Source organism: Sminthopsis crassicaudata, chromosome 5, assembly GCF_048593235.1.
Source record: "Sminthopsis crassicaudata isolate SCR6 chromosome 5, ASM4859323v1, whole genome shotgun sequence".
Taxonomy (NCBI): Eukaryota; Metazoa; Chordata; class Mammalia; order Dasyuromorphia; family Dasyuridae; genus Sminthopsis; species Sminthopsis crassicaudata.
Genome location: NC_133621.1, coordinates 255,736,277 through 255,755,347, shown reverse-complemented (window position 1 = coordinate 255,755,347; position 19,071 = coordinate 255,736,277). Strand labels below are relative to the sequence as shown.

The following is a 19,071-nucleotide window of genomic DNA, read 5'->3' as shown; positions in this document are numbered from 1 at the left end:
CTGACTACATCTGACTACATCAGATATTTTCAAGTATGAGAAATAATGCATATACTGACCTTTATATCATTAAGACCAGTCCAAGCTATTATTTGGTTGGTTTTTCTGAGATAAGAATATATAAATTTTTTTTCTTCTTCAGTTTTTACATCAACAAGATGTGCTGAATGTAAAGGTATATTACAGATTTTCTGAGCTACATTCCATGGCTGGCTATCTTTGCTGATTTTGTAGCAATTATTTTTTAATGCAACCCATTCTGGTGAGCAGGATCCTGAATATAAAGAAAAGTAGCAAGTTTGTAAAATCTTTACAAAAGGCAGCAGTTATGTAATTTTCCCTAATTTTTTCACACAAAGTAAATAGTCATGAAAATCTGGAAAAAACAAAAATGTAAGTTGTTGCTTATTTTCCATTGTTCTTATGCAAATAGAATCATTAAACCTGCTTTTGGGTAATTCCTCATAGATTTTATCATGTTCATAGATTGTTAAAATGAGTTCTTTTCTGAATGGATTTTTATTTATATATTCCCCAAATTTTTTTGCCTCCAAGTGATCTATTTTACTGTTGTTTCTTTCCTTACCAACTTCTATGGCAGTTGAAAAGTGGCTTTAAATATTTGTTCTTAATTCTCATTTCCCTTTCAGTGGAACGAGTGTCTCCCCAACTCTAACAGCTGAATTATATTTAGCTTGCTCAGATCATGCCTCCATGGCACTACTTGGCCATTTCTTCAATATATTGTTCTTTGTATATACTCTACTTCTTCCTTTTCTTCCATCTTCCCTTTCTATATTGTCTTCTGCCCTTACAATGTAAATTCCTTGAGTTTAAAAATTGTATCACTTACTTGTATTTATAATCCAAGGGGTGCTACAGGTTTGATAAGTCCTCCTCTCTGTCTCTCTGTCTCTGTCTCTGTCTCTGTCTCTGTCTCTGTCTCTGTCTCTCTCTCTCTTTCTCTCTCTCTCTGTCTCTCTCTCTGTCTGTCTCTGTCTCTGTCTCTCTCTGTCTCTCTCTCTATCTATCTCTCTATCTCTATCTTTCATTAGCTAGCTGGTTGGTTTGTTACAATTATCCCTTTTTTATTTTGGGAATTAAAAGTATATTGTTCTCTATGGCCTTTTTCTTGTTTGTTTTCTTTCATAATTTTTTCTTGCCCTAGTACAATGATTTGTTCACTTTTCAGATAATCAGCTCTACCTTTTCAGCCTTGCCATCCACAGAAAAAAACATCCTAATCTGAGAACAAAAATTAATCAATGAGGAGCATTTCAAGTTATTTTTTTGTAATTAGCTCAGCACTTAGTCATCCCTCTTTTGTTAGCACAATAAAATAGGGAACGGAGAATAGAATTCTCTTCTATTCTTTTGAAGTGGAAAAGACAAACATGCTCATCTCTCTATTCAAACTCCTCTGCTAATTCCCTTCTTGTTCTTTTTCCTTTACTAATTCACTTTTACAAATTAGATTACTTCATTTAATATTATTTGATTCTACTTAACCAAGATAAATTAAAAAGAAGAGTCAGCCTGTCTCCAATGGAATAATACTTACTTATGGTCCTACCTAGTTATATAAGAAATAGCCCAGAATATTTTCATTTCCTTCTTCAGATTTAAAAAAAAATCAAAGATATGTGATTTTATTAGACCATTCTGGAGATAAATTTAGAATTTTGTAAAGAAAATGATGAAAATACCCATATATCCTTTGATTTATATATGTAATTGCTAAATTACACACAAAGATACACTACATAAGACCCCATATATACAGAATATTTGTAGTAGCAATTTTTCTAACAGCAAATGTCCAATTGGAGCACAAATATAATTAAGTATCAGAGCACCTTAAAAATGATGAATATAAAGACCATAAAGAAGCTTAGGAAGACTTACATGAACTAATGCAAAGTCAAGTAAGCAGAACCTGGAAAATAATATACACAATGACTACAACAGTGTAAATGGACAGAAAAGAAAGAACCAAAAGGAAAATAAATGTTGGGTAATTATAAAGAACAGAGTTGGTACTGAAGAAAAGATGAAAAATATACTTCCTTTAACAAATAGACTATTGAATAATAAACATTTCAAAATCTATAAATGTACTGATTAGTTTTGGAGGTCTGCTTTTTTATTTCTTCTTTTCTCAAGAGATGCTTGTTTAAGTGAGGGAGAGAGGAAAAATACCTTTAGAAAAGAAGTGATATAAAAATGAAGGATATCAATAATGTTATTGCTAAAAATCAGTCATCAAACATTTAATCAAATCAAACAATAGAGCTACCTGCCTGTTTCAACGTGAATATCCAGCCTCTGAAAAACATTTATGAAATCCAAGTGGAGCTGTTTAAATTCAAATTTGAAAATGTATAAAGTTGAAGGTTCCAAATGGCCCCATTCATAAAACATCACATTGTTCTGTATGCTTTGAGATGAATTATTAAGAGATATTAAAACTGAAAAGTCATGGGGCAATGTACTCCAGTTAAAAGAAACACTTGTACTTGTCGCAAGAACTTTAATGTTATTATTTGAGATCCCACCTAAAAATATCAAAGAACATAATTAATCAACACAAAGTTGCAAAAGAATGGCAAAACAAATATAAAATCATAAGAAATCATACTTCACTGGGAATTTTAGTAAATTATTTACAAAATAGGAACTTGATAAAGAATGTAAATTAGAATATGAGTAAGTTGAATGAGTTCACAAAATTGCAGAATTTGAGAACTAAAACAGATCTCAAGTCTAATTCACACTTGAAAGATGTCCTTGACAAAATATATCTGATATAGAGTCATTCACCCTCTGTATGAAGACCTTCAAGTAGAAAAAAGGCATAAAGGCAACCTATTCTTCCCTTAGACAAATTTAATTATTAAAAATAATCTTAATAAAAAATAATAGCTAGAATTTAGATTGCTTATTAAAGTTTTCAAAGTGATTTTACAAATACTACCTCATTTGATACAACATACCTATGAAGTAAAAGCTGTTAGCTCTATTTACTGATGAGTAAATTAAGGCTGAGAAGAAGTAAAGGACTAATGTGTGTTACACAGTTATTAAGTACATAAGGCAAGATTTGAACACAGGTCCAGGGCAAGCTTGCTATGCCATCTTTTTCTCATATTGAGTATAAATTTGCCATTTCTCCAGATTCTCCCCATTAAGGGTCAAAAAGAACAAGCCTAATTCTTCTCTGAGATACCTATTTAAATATTTCATGATAGCTCTCATGCACTCCTTGATTTCTTTCTGAACTAAGCATTTCTAGTTCCTTCTATCACTCCTGTATGACATGAACTCAAGGCCCTTCATCATCCTGATTACCCTTATCTTGGTACTCTTCAATTTATCAATATCCTTCTTAAAGGAGGATGAGGAAGTGGTTCCCAAATTAGGACCCAGTCCTGCAGATAGAGTCTGACTAAGTCAGAATAGACAGGAACTCATTATCTCACTCCTGAATTTGATGCAACCTAATATTGGATGAGCTGCTCTGACTTCCATGTCACACTGCTTAGTCTGTGAATCTGTAATCCTTTAAAATCCCCAGATCTTCTTAAACAAATTGCTTTCTAACCACCATCTTCCCCATTTTGCACTTAGGAAGTTGAATTTTAATCCAATTTAAGATGTTACATTTTTCCCTTTTAAATGTCATTTTAACTATCCAATATTTTAACTTCTCAAGACTTTTTGGGATTCAAGATCCTTTAACTAAAGGTTTTTCTAGGCCTCTAGATTTAAAAGATATGAAAATGTGGTGGGAATGTCACTTATGCCTGTATCTAAGTCATAGATTAAAATGTTAAAACAGAAAAGGATCAAATACAAATGCATAGAGTACTTAGCATGCTAAGTTCATGATATTCATGAATATTCCTGAAATCATTAATAAACATTTTTAAATTCAACCATTTAATAAAATTGTCTTCCTCAGGAACATCTAGAAATCTTCATTAAATATAAAGAATCTCTTTTTCATGACATTCAATAAGAAACATATATGTGTCTATATATATACATGTAGATAAATAAATAGATGATAGAAACATAGAATAGAGAGATACATACATACATATAAACATACATACATAGATGAATAGAAATAGTAAATAGATGAATAGGTAGATGGAGAGAAACATAGATAGATAAAGAGATACAAAGAGTAGAAACATAGATAGATAGATAGATACATACATACATACATACATACATACATATACACATACATTAACTTATGGATTAACATTTCATATTTTTAAATATTTTAAAATATTTATTTTTATGTCTCCCTAAGGATCTGAGTTCAGTAGCTTGCACAAAAGAGATGCTCAACATATAGTACAGGCTCGCTCCTTGGAGGGCCTCTGGGTCAGCTAGAGTCAGGATAAATTAAAGTCCTTGATTTTTAAGGGGAGAAGTAAAGGAGGCAGATAAGCAAAGTCCTGGATTCTGGAGTCCAGAGTCACCAGCCTATCTTCTCCTCATCCTGCAGCCAAGTGCCTCTCCTCTCTCCCTCCATTTTCTAATCCTTGCCTCCTATTATCTTAACACCTAAACATTCAGCAAGCACCAACTGTGAGAAGAGTCATTTATCCAAATATATGCTAATAGAGTCATTGTGTCACATCAAATAGGTAATTAGCCCTAAGTGGTCAATTTTCTGATTGAAGCACAACTTTTTGGAGTTTCAACCCTTTATGTCTCTGGAATGTCTACAGACTGCAAATTAAGGTGGTAGAATATGGATTTAGATAGAATAACCTGGATTCAAATTCTACCTGTGTGATCTGGGCAAATGTTTTAATCTCTCTATGCCTCAGTCTCCTATAAAATGAAAGGCTTAAGTTTGATGTCATCTAAAGTTCCTTACAGCTATATATCCATGATACTATGCCCTTCACATCTGTCTGTACTCTGGACCCTTAAGACTAATACTACATTGCATCTGTAGAGAATAAATTCTAGCTTGGCCCTAGGCTAGATATCATCCCTCCTTCTACTCAGGCTATAAAGTGAGAATCATTGGATCACAGTATCCTAGTGTGGCAGTGAGACATGGTGGAAAGAGCCTTTGATTTGTAATTTGAAGGTCCTGGGTTCAAATTCCTACCTTGTTACTTAATACCTATGTATCTTTGGGCAAGATATTTTACTGCTCTGGGTTTCAGTTTTCTCTTTTATAAAATGAAGCATTTAACCATGTAGTTTCTTAAATCTCTTCTAACATAAAAACTCTGATCCTCTGAATGCGAAGTAGGAAACACTCTGCAGAGTATGATAGTATCCTGGGCTATCTTCAAGGTCTTTTACAGTTCCATGATGTCATGATTCTATAATTTTTAAAATGTCATTTGCCTTTTTTATACTTTATATTAAACACAAAAATTAAAATTCTTTATATTGATTCATTTTAGAATCTTGTAAAATAGTAGAACAGATTATAGCTATCATAAATTTGAAAGAATCACTATGTTTTTATTTTGACCAATTATTCAATTATTCATCAAATCAATAACAAGATATGCTGTTCAAACATGCCTGAAATCCTTTGTTTCTATATGGTTTGAATTTTAGTATACTATCACAAGTAAATATTGTATTAACTTACGTGTCCTGAATGATTTTGCACTTAAAATTTCCCCATTTCGTACTGACTGTATAATAATATTATATTCTTCGTTTTCCTCAACTGTTATTGTAGATTTCTGAACCTTGTGTTGTTCTGCAGAAATGTTTTTCACATTCTAGAAATTGATAAGATTAATTTCCTTATAAAAAGAAGTTTACCTAAGGAATTAACTTCAATAACAATTTAACATGAACTTTTCATTTACTTTATTTAAAAGTGAGAAATATAGGATATATGGGGCATAATCTTATTACCAAAAAATCAGGTACATTAATCTTGAAAAACCCAGTGAAATAAATATTCAATTTATCACACCCCTATAGAAATATCTGCAATATTATTTTTTATTGTTTGTGTGAACATTAAAATAATTATTGTGACATTTTATGGACAGATTACTTGTTGATGTTTATGTAACCGTATTTACAAAATAAAAGCATTCGAAGGGTTCTAACAAAAGGAAGAAAAGGGCATAACATTATAAAGACCTGGTTCAGTATTTCCTCTGAAGGATGCTGTTTGGGGATTGGGAGTGAGGTGTTCAAGGAAGCACCTTTTAGTACCCTAGGCAACTCTCTAAAATTATCACTTCCAAAGCCCATGCTGTTCTAAATTGGTAGATAGATAGTTCACAGGAAATCCAATAAATATCAGTACCAATGGAATCACAGGTCTGTTTCAAAGAAAGGAGAGGGGCAAGGATGATTAAAACAAAGTGTATGTTGAATATTCTTCCATAACATCATAAATTCAAGGCTGGATAGGACCTTAGAGGTCTTCTGGTCCCATCATTTGAGTACTGAGGAAATGGCATCTAGATAGATGAGACCTTTGACCATGGACACCACATCCAGAATGTGTCAGAGGTGAGATTTCAAATAGGCCCCCTGACTCTATATTCAGTCTTCTGCACCATGCTGCTTTTTTAAAAAACAAATTCAAACTACATTAAACACTTGAAAAACCAAAAGGACAGATGCCTTACTTTTTTATTGAAGTCTTTGATTGGTTGATATTTTAAAAAATAATATTCGGGCTTTTCTCCTTTAGGAAACTCACTCCATTCAGTAAAAATGGTTGTAGGTTGTTTTCGTGTTGGACCACAATATAAGCTCTTAGAAGTCTGTACCAGAGGCAAAAACAAAGCTGATAAAATGAACAAAATATTTAGCAAAATTAGGGAAATAAAGCATAACACTCTTTTGCAAAGAGTCAGAATCTCTTTTTCAGGCTTAAGAGCAAATGTCACCTTAATTGTATAAAATATGCAGTGTCTTCAGGGCATAGTCCTACTACCTTGTTAAGAGGATGTATATCAGAAATGACTGAAGGAAAAGAAAACAAAATAGAAAAATTCTTCACTATTAAGGTTTAGGAGAAATTGAATAGGAAAATCTTATAAACTAATGGTTTGTCTAAAGATCACTAAAATGGCAATAGGTGCAGTCTTGTCTTTGAATAATAGTTTGATAAAGTTGTAATTCCTTTTCCAATGGATAGATTTTGATCTTTTAGTCTCCTTTCTCTACTGCCCACAAATAGGTAAAGCCAGGAGTTCTTTACCTGATGGTCTTGGGATGGATTCCAGGGATCTACAAACTTGGATAGGAAAAAAAATTATGTCTTTATTTTCACTATCCCCAGGTGAAATTTTGTATTTCCTTCAGCTATGTTTTTTTTGGGGGAGGGGGAGAAAAGGGAGCCACAGGCTTTAACAAACTGTTAAAAGAATCTATGACATAAAAAAATTGTTAAGAATTCCTGATCTTGCTGAAATTGCAGAATGAGAGGGAGGAAGGGAAAGAAAAATGAAGAGAGAGAGAGAGAGAGAGAGAGAGAGAGAGAGAGAGAGAGAGAGAGAGAGAGAGAGAGAAAGAGAAAGAAAGATAAAGACATAAAATGTATCTGGATAAAGACATTAAAGTCAGTCAGGTATGATAAAGCACATCTGAAGACCCTGTTGTTCAGAAGACTGAAGTTGATAACTTTGACTTAGGAGTTCTAAGTAAAAGTAGAATTGAAATTAATTGGGTGTCCATAAAAAAATCCTGCACTGTTATGCATGTCCCCAAAAGTGAAGGACCACCAGCCTTTCTAAGGAGCAATGAACTGGTTTAGATCAGAAAAAGGGTGAGTCAAAAACTTTATATGTGATCAAGAAAGGAATTAGTCCTATGAGTGGCTACTGCACTTCGAGGCTTGGGAGATAGGGATACTCAACTCAAAAATAAGGATGGAAAGACAAAAGGAAAAGAAAGAAGTAAGAAGGAATGAAAAGAAGGTAGAAGGAAGGATGAAAAGAATGAGTCAGGAAAAAGAAATGGAAGGAAGGAAGGAAGCAAGCATTTTTCCATTGTTCAAAGTGTTTGTACATTATTTTTTAAGCTTTAATCAATAATGTACAGACTTGAAGTTCAAAAACCTGAGAAGTCATTTGAAAGCTCATCTACCATCTAAAAAGATGATGCTCAAACATTTTTATACCTTTGTTTTAACTTTTGATTTCAAAGAACAACTTTTAAAAGAAGAAAAAACTAAATGATGACATAACTTTAATTCATATCTGTCCTGGAAAAGTAAAATTTTGTTCATAGATCCTGGATCAATATAGCATATCTTATGATTATATCACTATGCAGATGAAATTATAACTCCTTTACATATATTAATATCAGCTGTGTAACTTTGTATAAGTCATTTAATGTTTCTGAATCTGTTTCTCATTTCAGAAGTGAGGTTAATAATAGCATCTATTTCATAAAGTTGTGAGATCATGTATATAAAATGCAATGTAAAAAATCAGCTGTTGGGAAGCAGAGCCAAGATGGCAGAGAAGACTCCTCTCATGCCCTCACTACCAATCTTTGAATTCAGTCTCAAAAATAGCACTTGACTGGGGAAATTCACGAAGATTAAAGGCACCACAACTTACTATCCGAAGATAATCTGGAGGACCACCAGAGCAGGTTTGTCCTGAGGGATGGGAACAGACCAGCACAGCCAGGGAGACAGGAAGGACTGGAATACTGAATGAACCAGGGACACGGGTAGCCTCTGTGGCTAGAAAAGTAGTGGAAATGACTCCGCCATAGGCTGACTGCTTTGCCTTGATTGTAAAGCAGTGGACCACAAGAAGAGATTAGAGCCAGAGGTACAGGGTACTCTAAAAACACCAGAACCTAACAGGATCTGGCTGTACCTACCCCAAACCAGAAGTGACTCAGCAAAGATCAGCACAGGTGTGCAGCTACATTCTGCAGCACGACCAGGGCATTGCAAATCTACACAGCAGGGGGGTGCAGCCCGGGGCAGTCTCTAATCTGCACAGTGGGGGACTCAGCCTAGGGCAATAGAACTTCCACAGTGGGACTGTGCTTCCTGGGGCAGAGACACTTCCAGTCTGTGCAGGGCTAGTTGCTGGGTAACAGCTAATACCCACAGCCCTAGAACAAGCTTTGGATTGGGATAGCCTCTTGCCTGCACAGCCTCTTGCCTCAGGGCAAACATTAATCCTCACAGTGGGGTTCTTTGTAGGGCACCCCTCCCCCCAGCTTCATCTTGAAGGACAGAGTCACTTCCATTGGGGAACTATTTCCCAGAGCACTCACATACCTGGCCACTCTTTGTACCTGGTTGGCAGGCCATCCACTCACCTATCCCTGTTCTGCAGAGGAAGCTGGTAACTTTCTGGCCCTGAAGGCAGATCTTACAGGCTTTAAAAAATGAGTAAAAAAAATCAAAAGAATGGTCGATAGCTTCTATACAGAAAGAGAACAGGTTTTCAACCCTGAGGGGACTAATAGCAGACAGTCTCCAGACAATTGTTGGTCCCTAACACAAAAGGCTCTCCTAAAAGAGACTATTAAAAATCTTAAAAGAGAGCTAGAAGAAAAATGGGGAAAGGAAAGAGAAGCTATGCAAGAGAGTAACAACTTCCTGAAATGTGAATTGGAAAAGGTAAAAAACTCTGAGTAAGTGCAGGGAAACAAAATTTGTGAATTGGAAAAGGTAAAGAACTCCCAGGAAAGTAGGATTTGTGAACTGGAAAAAGAAAATAACTCATTTAAAAAAAATTAGTTAAACAGAAAAAAATTCCATAGAGCAAAACAACTCATTTAAAAATTTAATTGGACATATACAATAAGAAGTAAATAAAAGCTAATGAAGAAAATAACTCATTAAAAATCAGAACTGAACAAATAGAAACAAATGATTCATTGTGACACTAAGATTCAGTCAAGCAAAACCAAAAAAATGAAAAAATAGAAAGAAACATTAAATATCTACTTGGAAAATCAAGAGACCTGGAAAATAGATCTAGAAGAGATAATCTGAGGATTATTGGACTTCCCAAAATTATGATGGAAAAAAAAAGAGCCTAGATACTATTTTACAGGAAATCATCAAAGAGAACTGCCCAAAGGTAATAGAACCAGAAGGTAAAATAGGCATTTAAAGAATTCATCAAACATCTTCTGAAAAAGACCCTAAAAATAAAACTTCACTGAATATTGTGGCCAAATTTTAGAACTATCAGACTAAGAAAAATATTACAAGCAGCCAGGAAAAAACAATTCAAATACCGAGGTGCCACAAGAAGGGTCACTCAAGATCTGGCTGTCTCTACATTAAAGGATCGAAGGGCCTGGAATCTGATATTCCAAAAGGCAAAAGAACTTGGCATGCAGCCGAGAATAAACTACCCAGCTAAGCTGAGCATTTTCTTCCATGGAAGAAGATGGACATTTAATGAAACAGATGAATTCCATTTGTTTCTAAGGAAAAAACAAGATCTAAACAAAAAATTTGATCTCCAACTATAGGACTCAAGAGAAGCAGAAAAAGGTGAAAAGAACTCTTGAGAACTGTATCTCTGTTGTAGATATACAGAAAGACCACATGTATAATTTGATTTTACTGATATAACATAAAAAAAGGAATTAGAAATGGAAAGGGGATAGTGTCAGAAAAAGGGAAAAGGGGAGATAAAAAGAGGGAAACTACATCCCACAAAGAGGCAAAGAAAACCTATCATATCTGAGGGAATTTAGAGAGGGGGAGGAACATTGTATGAATCTTACTCTCATCAGAGTTGGCTCAAAGAGAAAATAATTGACATATTTGTTTTTACAGAGAATTCTCCCTCATCTCATTAAAAAGTGGAAAAAGAAAAGAGAAAAGGAAAAGAGTAATAAGGTAAGGATACAAGAAAGGAGAAGGGATTTAAAGGAAGGAGGGAGAAATAGTAAAGAGGGAGGGCTGTGTGTCGCAAGTGGGGCCCATAAGTTTAATATTGGGGAAGGGATTCAGAGGTGGGGCAAGGAAAAAAAAAGCATAATCTGGGGATAATATAATGACAGGAAATACAGAATTAATAATTTTAACTGTAAATGTGAATGGGATGAACTCTCCCATTAAGCAGAGGCAGATAGCAGATTGGATCAAAACTCAGAACCCTACAATATGCTGTTTACAAGAAACATATTTAAAGCAAGGAGATACATACAGAGTAAAGGTAAAAGGCTGGAGCAGAATCTATTATGCTTCAGGTAAAGTAAAAAAAACAGGGGTAGCCATCCTTATCTTAGATCAAGCAAAAGCAAAAATTGATTTAATTAAAAGAGATGAGGATATGCCCACTATCACCATTACTATTCAATATAGTACTAGAAACTCTAGCCTTGGCAATAAGAGCCGAGAAAGAGATCCAAGGAATTAGAGTAGGAAATGAAGAAATCAAATTGTCACTTTTCGCAGATGACATGATGGTATACTTAGAGAACCCCAAAGACTCTGCTAAAAAGCTATTAGAAATAATTCAGAATTTTAGCAAAGTCGCAGGATACAAAATAAATCCACATAAATCCTCAGGATTTTTATACATTACCAACACAATTCAACAGCAAGAGATACAAAGAGAAATTCCATTCAAAATAACAGTCGATAGTATAAAATATTTGGGAATATATCTACCAAAGGAGAGTCAGGAATTATATGAGCAAAATTACAAAACACTTGCCACAAAAATAAAGTCAGATTTAAATAATTGGAAAGACATTCAATGTTCTTGGATAGGCCGAGCGAATATAATAAAGATGACAATACTCCCCAAACTAATCTATTTATTTAGTGCTATACCAATCAGACTCCCAAGAAACTATTTTAATGACCTAGAAAAAATAACAACAAAATTCATATGGAAGAATAAAAGGTCGAGAATTGCAAGGGAACTAATGAAAAAAAAGTCAGAGGAAGGTGGTCTAAGTGTACCTGATTTAAAGCTATATTATAAAGCAACAGTCACCAAAACCATTTGGTATTGGCTAAGAAATAGACTAGTTGATCAGTGGCATAGGTTAGGTTCACAGGACAAGATAGTGAATAAAAATAGCAATCTAATCTTTGACAAACCCAAAGATCCCAAATTTTGGGATAAGAATTCATTATTTGACAAAAACTGCTGGGAAAACTGGAAATTAGTATGGCAGAAACTAGGCATGGACGCACATTTAACACCACATACTAAGATTAGATCAAAATGGGTCCAAGATTTAGGCATAAAGAACGAAATCATAAATAAATTGGAGGAACATGGGATGGTTTACCTCTCAGACTTGTGGAGGAGGAAGGAGTTTGTGTCCAAGGGAGAACTAGAGACCATTATTGATCACAAAATAGAACATTTTGATTACACCAAATTAAAAAGTTTCTGCACAAACAAAACTAATGCAAACAAAATTAGAAGGGAAGTAACAAATTGGGAAAAAATTTTTTACAGTTAAAGGTTCTGATAAAGACCTCATCTCCAAAATATACAGAGAATTGACTTTAATTTATAAGAAATCAAGCCATTCTCCAATTGATAAATGGTCAAAGGATATGAACAGACAATTTTCAGATGATGAAATTAAAACTATTTCCACTCATATGAAAGAGTGTTCCAAATCACTATTGATCAGAGAAATGCAAATTAAGACAACTCTGAGGTATCATTACACACCTGTCAGATTGGCTAATAACGAGGAACAAATAACGATGAATGTTGGAGGGGCTGTGGGAAAACTGGGACACTGATGCATTGTTGGTGGAGTTGTGAAAGAATCCAGCCATTCTGGAAAGCAATCTGGAATTATGCCCAAAAAGTTATCAAAATGTGCATACCCTTTGACCCAGCCATACTACTACTGGGCTTATACCCCAAGGAACTACTAGAGAAGGGAAAGGGTCCTGTATGTGCCAAAATGTTTGTGGCAGCCCTTTTCATAGTGGCTAGAAGCTGGAAGATGAATGGATGTCCATCAATTGGAGAATGGTTGGGTAAACTATGGTATATGAATGTTATGGAATATTATTGTTCTATAAGAAATGACCAACAGGAGAAATACAGAGAGGCTTGGAGAGACTTACATCAACTGATGCTCAGTGAAACGAGCAGAACCAGAAGATCATTATACACTTCAACAATGATACTGTACGAGGATGTATGCTGATGGAAGTGGATATCTTCAACATAGAGAAGAACTAATCCAATTCCAATTGATTAATGATGGACAGAACCAGCTACATCCAGAAAAGGAACACTGGGAAATGAATGTAAACTGTTATTTTTACCTTCTGAATCCAGTTCTTCCTGTGCAACAAAAAATTCGGTTCTACACACATATATTGTATCTAAATTATACTGTAATATATTTAACATATATAAGACTGCTTGCCATCTGGGGGAGGGGGTTGGGGGAGGAAGGGAAAAAATCTGAATAGAAGTAAGTGCAAGGGATAATGTTGTAAAAAATTACCCATGCATATGTACTGTCAAAAAATGTTATAATTATAAAATAAAATAAAAAATAAAAAAAAAAGAGATGAGGATAGAAACTATATCCTGCTAAAGGGTAGCATAGACAATGAAGCAATATCAATACTAAATATATATGCACCAAGTGGTATAGCATCTAACTTCATAAAGGAGCAGTTAAGAGAGTTGCAAGAAGAAATAGACAGCAAAACTATAATAATGGGAGATCTCAACATTGCACTCTCAGAATTAGATAAATCAAACAACAAAACAAATAAGAAAGAAATTAAAGAGGTAAATATAATATTAGAAAAATTAGGTATGATAGATCTTCGGAGAAAACTGAATGGTGACAGAAAGGAGTATACTTTCTTCTTAGCAGTTCATGGAACCTATACAAAAATTGACCATATATTAGGACATAAAGACCTCAAAATTAAATGCAGAAAAACAGAAATAGTGAATGCTTTCTTTTCAGATCACAATGCAATAAAAACTACATTCAACAAAAAGTTAGGGGTAATTAGACCAAAAAGTAATTGGAAACTAAATAATCTCATCTTAAATAATGATTGGGTGAAACAGGAAATTATAGACACAATTAATAATTTCACTCAAGATAATGACAATGATAAGACATCATACCAAAATCTGTGGGATGCAGCCAAAGCAGTAATAAGGGGAAATTTTATATCTTTAGAGGCTTACTTGAATAAAACAGAGAAAGAGAAAATCAATGAATTGGGCTTGCAACTTAAAAAGCTAGGAAAAGACCAAATTAAAAACCCCCAATCAAATACTAAACTTGAAATTCTAAAATTAAAAGGATAAATTAATAATATTGAAAGTAAAAAACTATTGAATTAATAAATATATCTAAGAGTTGGTTTTATGAAAAAAGCAATAAAATAGATAAAACTTTGGTAAATCTGATCAGAAAAAGGAAAGAGAAAAATCAAATTGTTAGTCTTAAAAATGAAAAGGGGGAACTTTCCATCAATGAAGAGGAAATTAGAGCAATAATAAGGGGTTACTTTGCCCAACTTTATGCCAATAAATTTGATAACCTAAGTGAAATGGAGGACTACCTCCAAAAATATAGGCTTCCCAGATTAACAGAGGAGGAAGCAAATTGCTTAAATAGTTCCATTTCAGAAAAAGAAATAGAACAAGCTATTAATCAACTCCCTAAGAAAAAATTCCCAGGACCAGATGGATTTACATGTGAATTCTACCAAACATTTAAAGAACAATTGCCCCAATGTTATATAAACTTTGAAAAAAAATTGAAAAAAATAGGGAATGAAGGAGTCCTACCAAATTCCTTTTATGACACAGACATCATACTGATACTTAAACAAGGTAGGCTGAAAACTGAGAAAGAAAATTATAGACCAAATCTCCTTAATGAATATTGATGTTAAAAATCTTAAATAAGATATTAGCAAAAAGACTCCAGAAAATCATCCCCAGGAAAATACACCATGATCAAGTAGGATTTATACTAGGAATACAGGGCTGGTTCAATATTAGAAAAACTATCAGTATAATTGGCCATATTAACAACCAAATTAACAAAAATCCTATCATCATCTCAATAGATACAGAAAAAACATTTGAAAAAATTCAACACCCATTCCTATGAAAAACACTTGAGAGTATAGGAATAAATTGACTTTTCCTTAAAATAATTGGTAGCATTTATTTAAAACCATCAGTAAGCATCATATATAATGAAGATAAACTTTTTTTTTTATTCATTTTTCCAAATTATCCTCTCCCTCCCTCCACTCCCTCCCCCCCGGTGGCAGGTAATCCCATACATCTTACATGTGTTACAATATAACCTAGATACAATATATGTGTGTAAATACCATTTTCTTGTTGCACATTAATTATTAGCTTCCGAAGGTATAAGTAACCTGGGTAGATAGACAGTAGTGCTAACAATTTACATTCGCTTCCCAGTGTTCCTTCTCTGGGTATAGTTATTTCTGTCCATCATTGATCAACTGGAAGTGAGTTGGATCTATAATGAAGATAAACTTGAACCATTCCCAATAAGATCAAGAGTGAAACAAGGTTGCCCACTATCACCATTACTATTCAATATTGTATTAGAAATGCTAGCTTTGGCAATAAGAGATGAGAAAGAAATTAAAGGAATTAGAATAGGTAATGAGGAAACCAAACTATCACTCTTCACAGATGATATGATGGTATACTTAGAGAACCCCAGGGATTCTACTAAAAAAAATATTAGAAATAATCCACACCTTTAGCAAAGTTGCAGGATACAAAATAAACCCACGTAAATCATCAGCATTCTTATATATCACTTAACAAAATCCAACAGTTAGAGCTACAAAGAGAAATTCCATTTAAAGTAAATACTGATAGTATAAAATATTTAGGAATCTATCTGCCAAGGGAAAATCAGAAACTATATGAGCAAAACTACAAAACACTTTCCACACAAATAAAGTCAGATCTAACCAATTGGAAAAATATTAAATATTCTTGGATTGGGCGATCAAATATAATAAAGATGACAATACCTAATACCTAAGCTAATCTATTTATTTAGAGCTATACCAAAAATAACAACAAAGTTCATATGGAAAAACAAAAAGTCAAGAATTCAAGGAAATTAATGAAAAAAAAAATCAAATGAAGGTGGCCTAGTTGTATCAGATCTAAAATTATATTATAAAGCAGCGGTTACCAAAACCATTTGGTATTGGCTAAGAAATAGACTAGTTGATCAGTGGAATAGGTTAAGTTCAAAGGAAAAAACAGCCAATAACTTCAATAATATAGTGTTTGACAAACCCAAAGACCCAGGTTTTGGGATAAGAAGTCACTGTTTGACAAAAATTGCTGGGAAAATTGGAAATTAGTATGGCAGAAACTAGGCATTGACCTACACTTAACACCATACACCAAGCTCAGTGACCTAGGCATAAAGAATGAGATTATAAATAAATTGGAAGAGCACAGGATAGTTTACCTCTCAGACCTGTGGAAAAGGAAGGAATTCATGACCAAAGAAGAACTAGAGGTCATCATTGGTCACACAATAGAAAAATTTGATTATATTAAATTAAAAAGATTTTGTACAAACAAAACTAATGCAGACAAGATTAGAAGGTGAGTAATAACCTGGGAAAACATTTTTACAGTCAAAGGTTCTGATAAAGGCCTCATTTCTAAAATATATAGAGAATTGACTCTAATTTATAAGAAATCAAGCCATTCTCCAATTGATAAATGATCAAAGGATATGAACAGACAATTCTCAGATGAAGAAATTGAAACTATTTCTAGCCATATGAAAAGATGCTCCAAGTCATTATTAATCAAAGAAATGTAAATTAAGACAATTCTGAGATACCACTACACACCTGTCAGATTGGCTAGAATGACAGGGAAAGATAATGTAGAATGTTGGAGGGGATGTGGGAAAACTGGGACACTGACACATTGTTGGTGGAATTGTGAATACATCCAGCCATTCTGGAGACTGATTTGGAACTATGCTCAAAGAGTTATCAAACTATAAATACACTTTGATCCAGCAGCATTACTACTGGGCTTATATCCCAAAGAGATATTAAAGAAGGGAAAGAGACCTATATGTGCAAGAATGTTTGTGGCAGCCCTCTTTGTAGTAGCCAGAAACTGGAAACTGAATGGATGCCCATCAATTGGAGAATGGCTGAATAAATTGTGGTATGTAAATGTTATGGAATATTATTGTTCTGTAAAAAATGACCAACAGGATGATTTCAGAAAGGTCTGGAGAGACTTACCTGAACTGATGCTGAGTGAAATGAGCGGGACCAAGAGATCATTATATACTTCAACAACAATACTATATGTTGACCAATTCTGATGGACATGGCCATCTTCAACAATGAGATGAACCAAATCAGATCCAATAGAGCAGTAATTAACTGAACCAGCTACACCCAGGGAAAGAACTCTAGGAGATGACTATGAGCCACTACATAGAATTCCCAATCCCTCTATTTTTCTCTGCCTAATTTTTTTTTTTACTTCCTTCACAGGCTAATTGCATACACTGTTTCAAAGTCCGATTCTTTTTGTACAGCAAAATAACTGTTTGGACATGTATACATATATGGTATTTAACTTCTAACATGTATTGGTTAACCTGCCATCTGGGGGGGTAGGGGTGGCGGAAAGGAGGGGAAAAGTTGAAACAAAAGGTTTTGTCAATTGTCAATTACCTATGCATAAAATTTTTGTAAAAAAAAATAATAAAATTTTTAAAAAAAGAAAATACCTCAAAAAAAATCAGCTGTTATATTACTATAATAAGAGTATCAACTCTATCATAAAAGCCTGAAAGACCTGAGTTCAAGTTCTACTTCTGATGCATACTAGCTGGTTAACCCTAGATAAATAGTCTAACATTTCAGTGGCAACCAAGTTTTAAATTTCAAAGAAGATGCCAATCTGCACTAGTAAAGGACTTTCTTTCTTCATCTGAGAGTTCCAGATGCCAATGACATAACAGGTCCCATCTCCATGTCTACCATTATTAATATTACTTACATCTCAAGAAATTTTCTTACAAACTATTTTGTTTTACATTATTAAAATTCAATGAATCCATCCTCCTAAACTGGCTGAAGAAAGTATATATCCTCAATGCCCAGCAGAGTATCTGTCAAACAATAGGTATTTATTAAATGCTTATTGATTAGTTGGGTCATAATTTTTCTTCAAGAAGATCTTCAAGAAAAAGCTGGATGACTTTATGTCAGAGGAAATATGTTTTTAGGTAGAAAGATTAGGAAATGTATTTTTCTAGGTAGAAGTTGGTCCATAAGGTCCCTTTCAGTTCTAAACTTCTTGATTCTATGGAATAACCTTCAAAGGAGAGATTATGGCAGGAATAATGTAGAAATGGCAGAGGAAAGCAAAGAGTAAACCCACTTCTCATGGGACAGTGTGCCAGAGATTTGAGATATCTCTGACATCTCAATGGCCAGTACAGGAAAGGTAGGCAAAGGATTTTGTGTCTTCAAAGAAAAGCCAATTTCTATTTGGCACTGGAAATTGAAATGCATATATAAAAGGTGTTCAGAAAGATTACTTCAAGTTCAGCAGTCTGAACATTTTTACAGCTGGTCTACCAACCTTAAAAGCTAATTGTTCACATTCAAAATATTTTCCTCTTTTTACTATCAACAGAATGAATATACTACTTGAAGATAATTAGCCAAAAACTAGTATGGTTCTTAAGTACTTTTAGTAATGTCATATAAATAACTTAATTCTTCCAAGGGATATAATATTGCTTCCCATAATTTATCATAAAGTCCAAGCTTTCCTAAATATTTTTCAGATTTTTCATATTATTTAGAAAATGTTTCATTGCTTGTTACCAAAGTTGATAGCAATCTCAAGATTTAGCATCTCTAGGTCAGAAAAAAAAAAGTTTTTGAACATAATTGCTCTGTGATTAGTTATATATTCAGGGTAATCTCTTACCTGAAAAATGTATTCAAAACAGAAGAATAGAAGAATTAACTTGTACATCTGGAAAGCAAATTTTATACAGATAAATTATGCAAATGCATTTTAGCTT

The 19,071-nt window shown here is 33.7% G+C and overlaps 1 protein-coding gene across 1 annotated transcript in view; it reads right to left on the bottom strand.

The window, feature by feature from the left end:
• Nucleotides 1–29: 29 nt before the first annotated feature.
• The window catches only part of LOC141543969 (uncharacterized), a 31,093-nt gene continuing 12,051 nt past the window's right edge, over nt 30–19,071 (bottom strand). Inside the window, exons 3-7 of the mRNA XM_074269625.1 lie at nt 18,975–19,022; nt 6,642–6,779; nt 5,636–5,771; nt 2,301–2,555; nt 30–274 (exon numbers count right to left, since the gene is read on the bottom strand). Coding sequence (XP_074125726.1) covers nt 30–274; nt 2,301–2,555; nt 5,636–5,771; nt 6,642–6,779; nt 18,975–19,022 — 822 coding nt within the window. The remainder of the gene's footprint in view (nt 275–2,300; nt 2,556–5,635; nt 5,772–6,641; nt 6,780–18,974; nt 19,023–19,071) is intronic.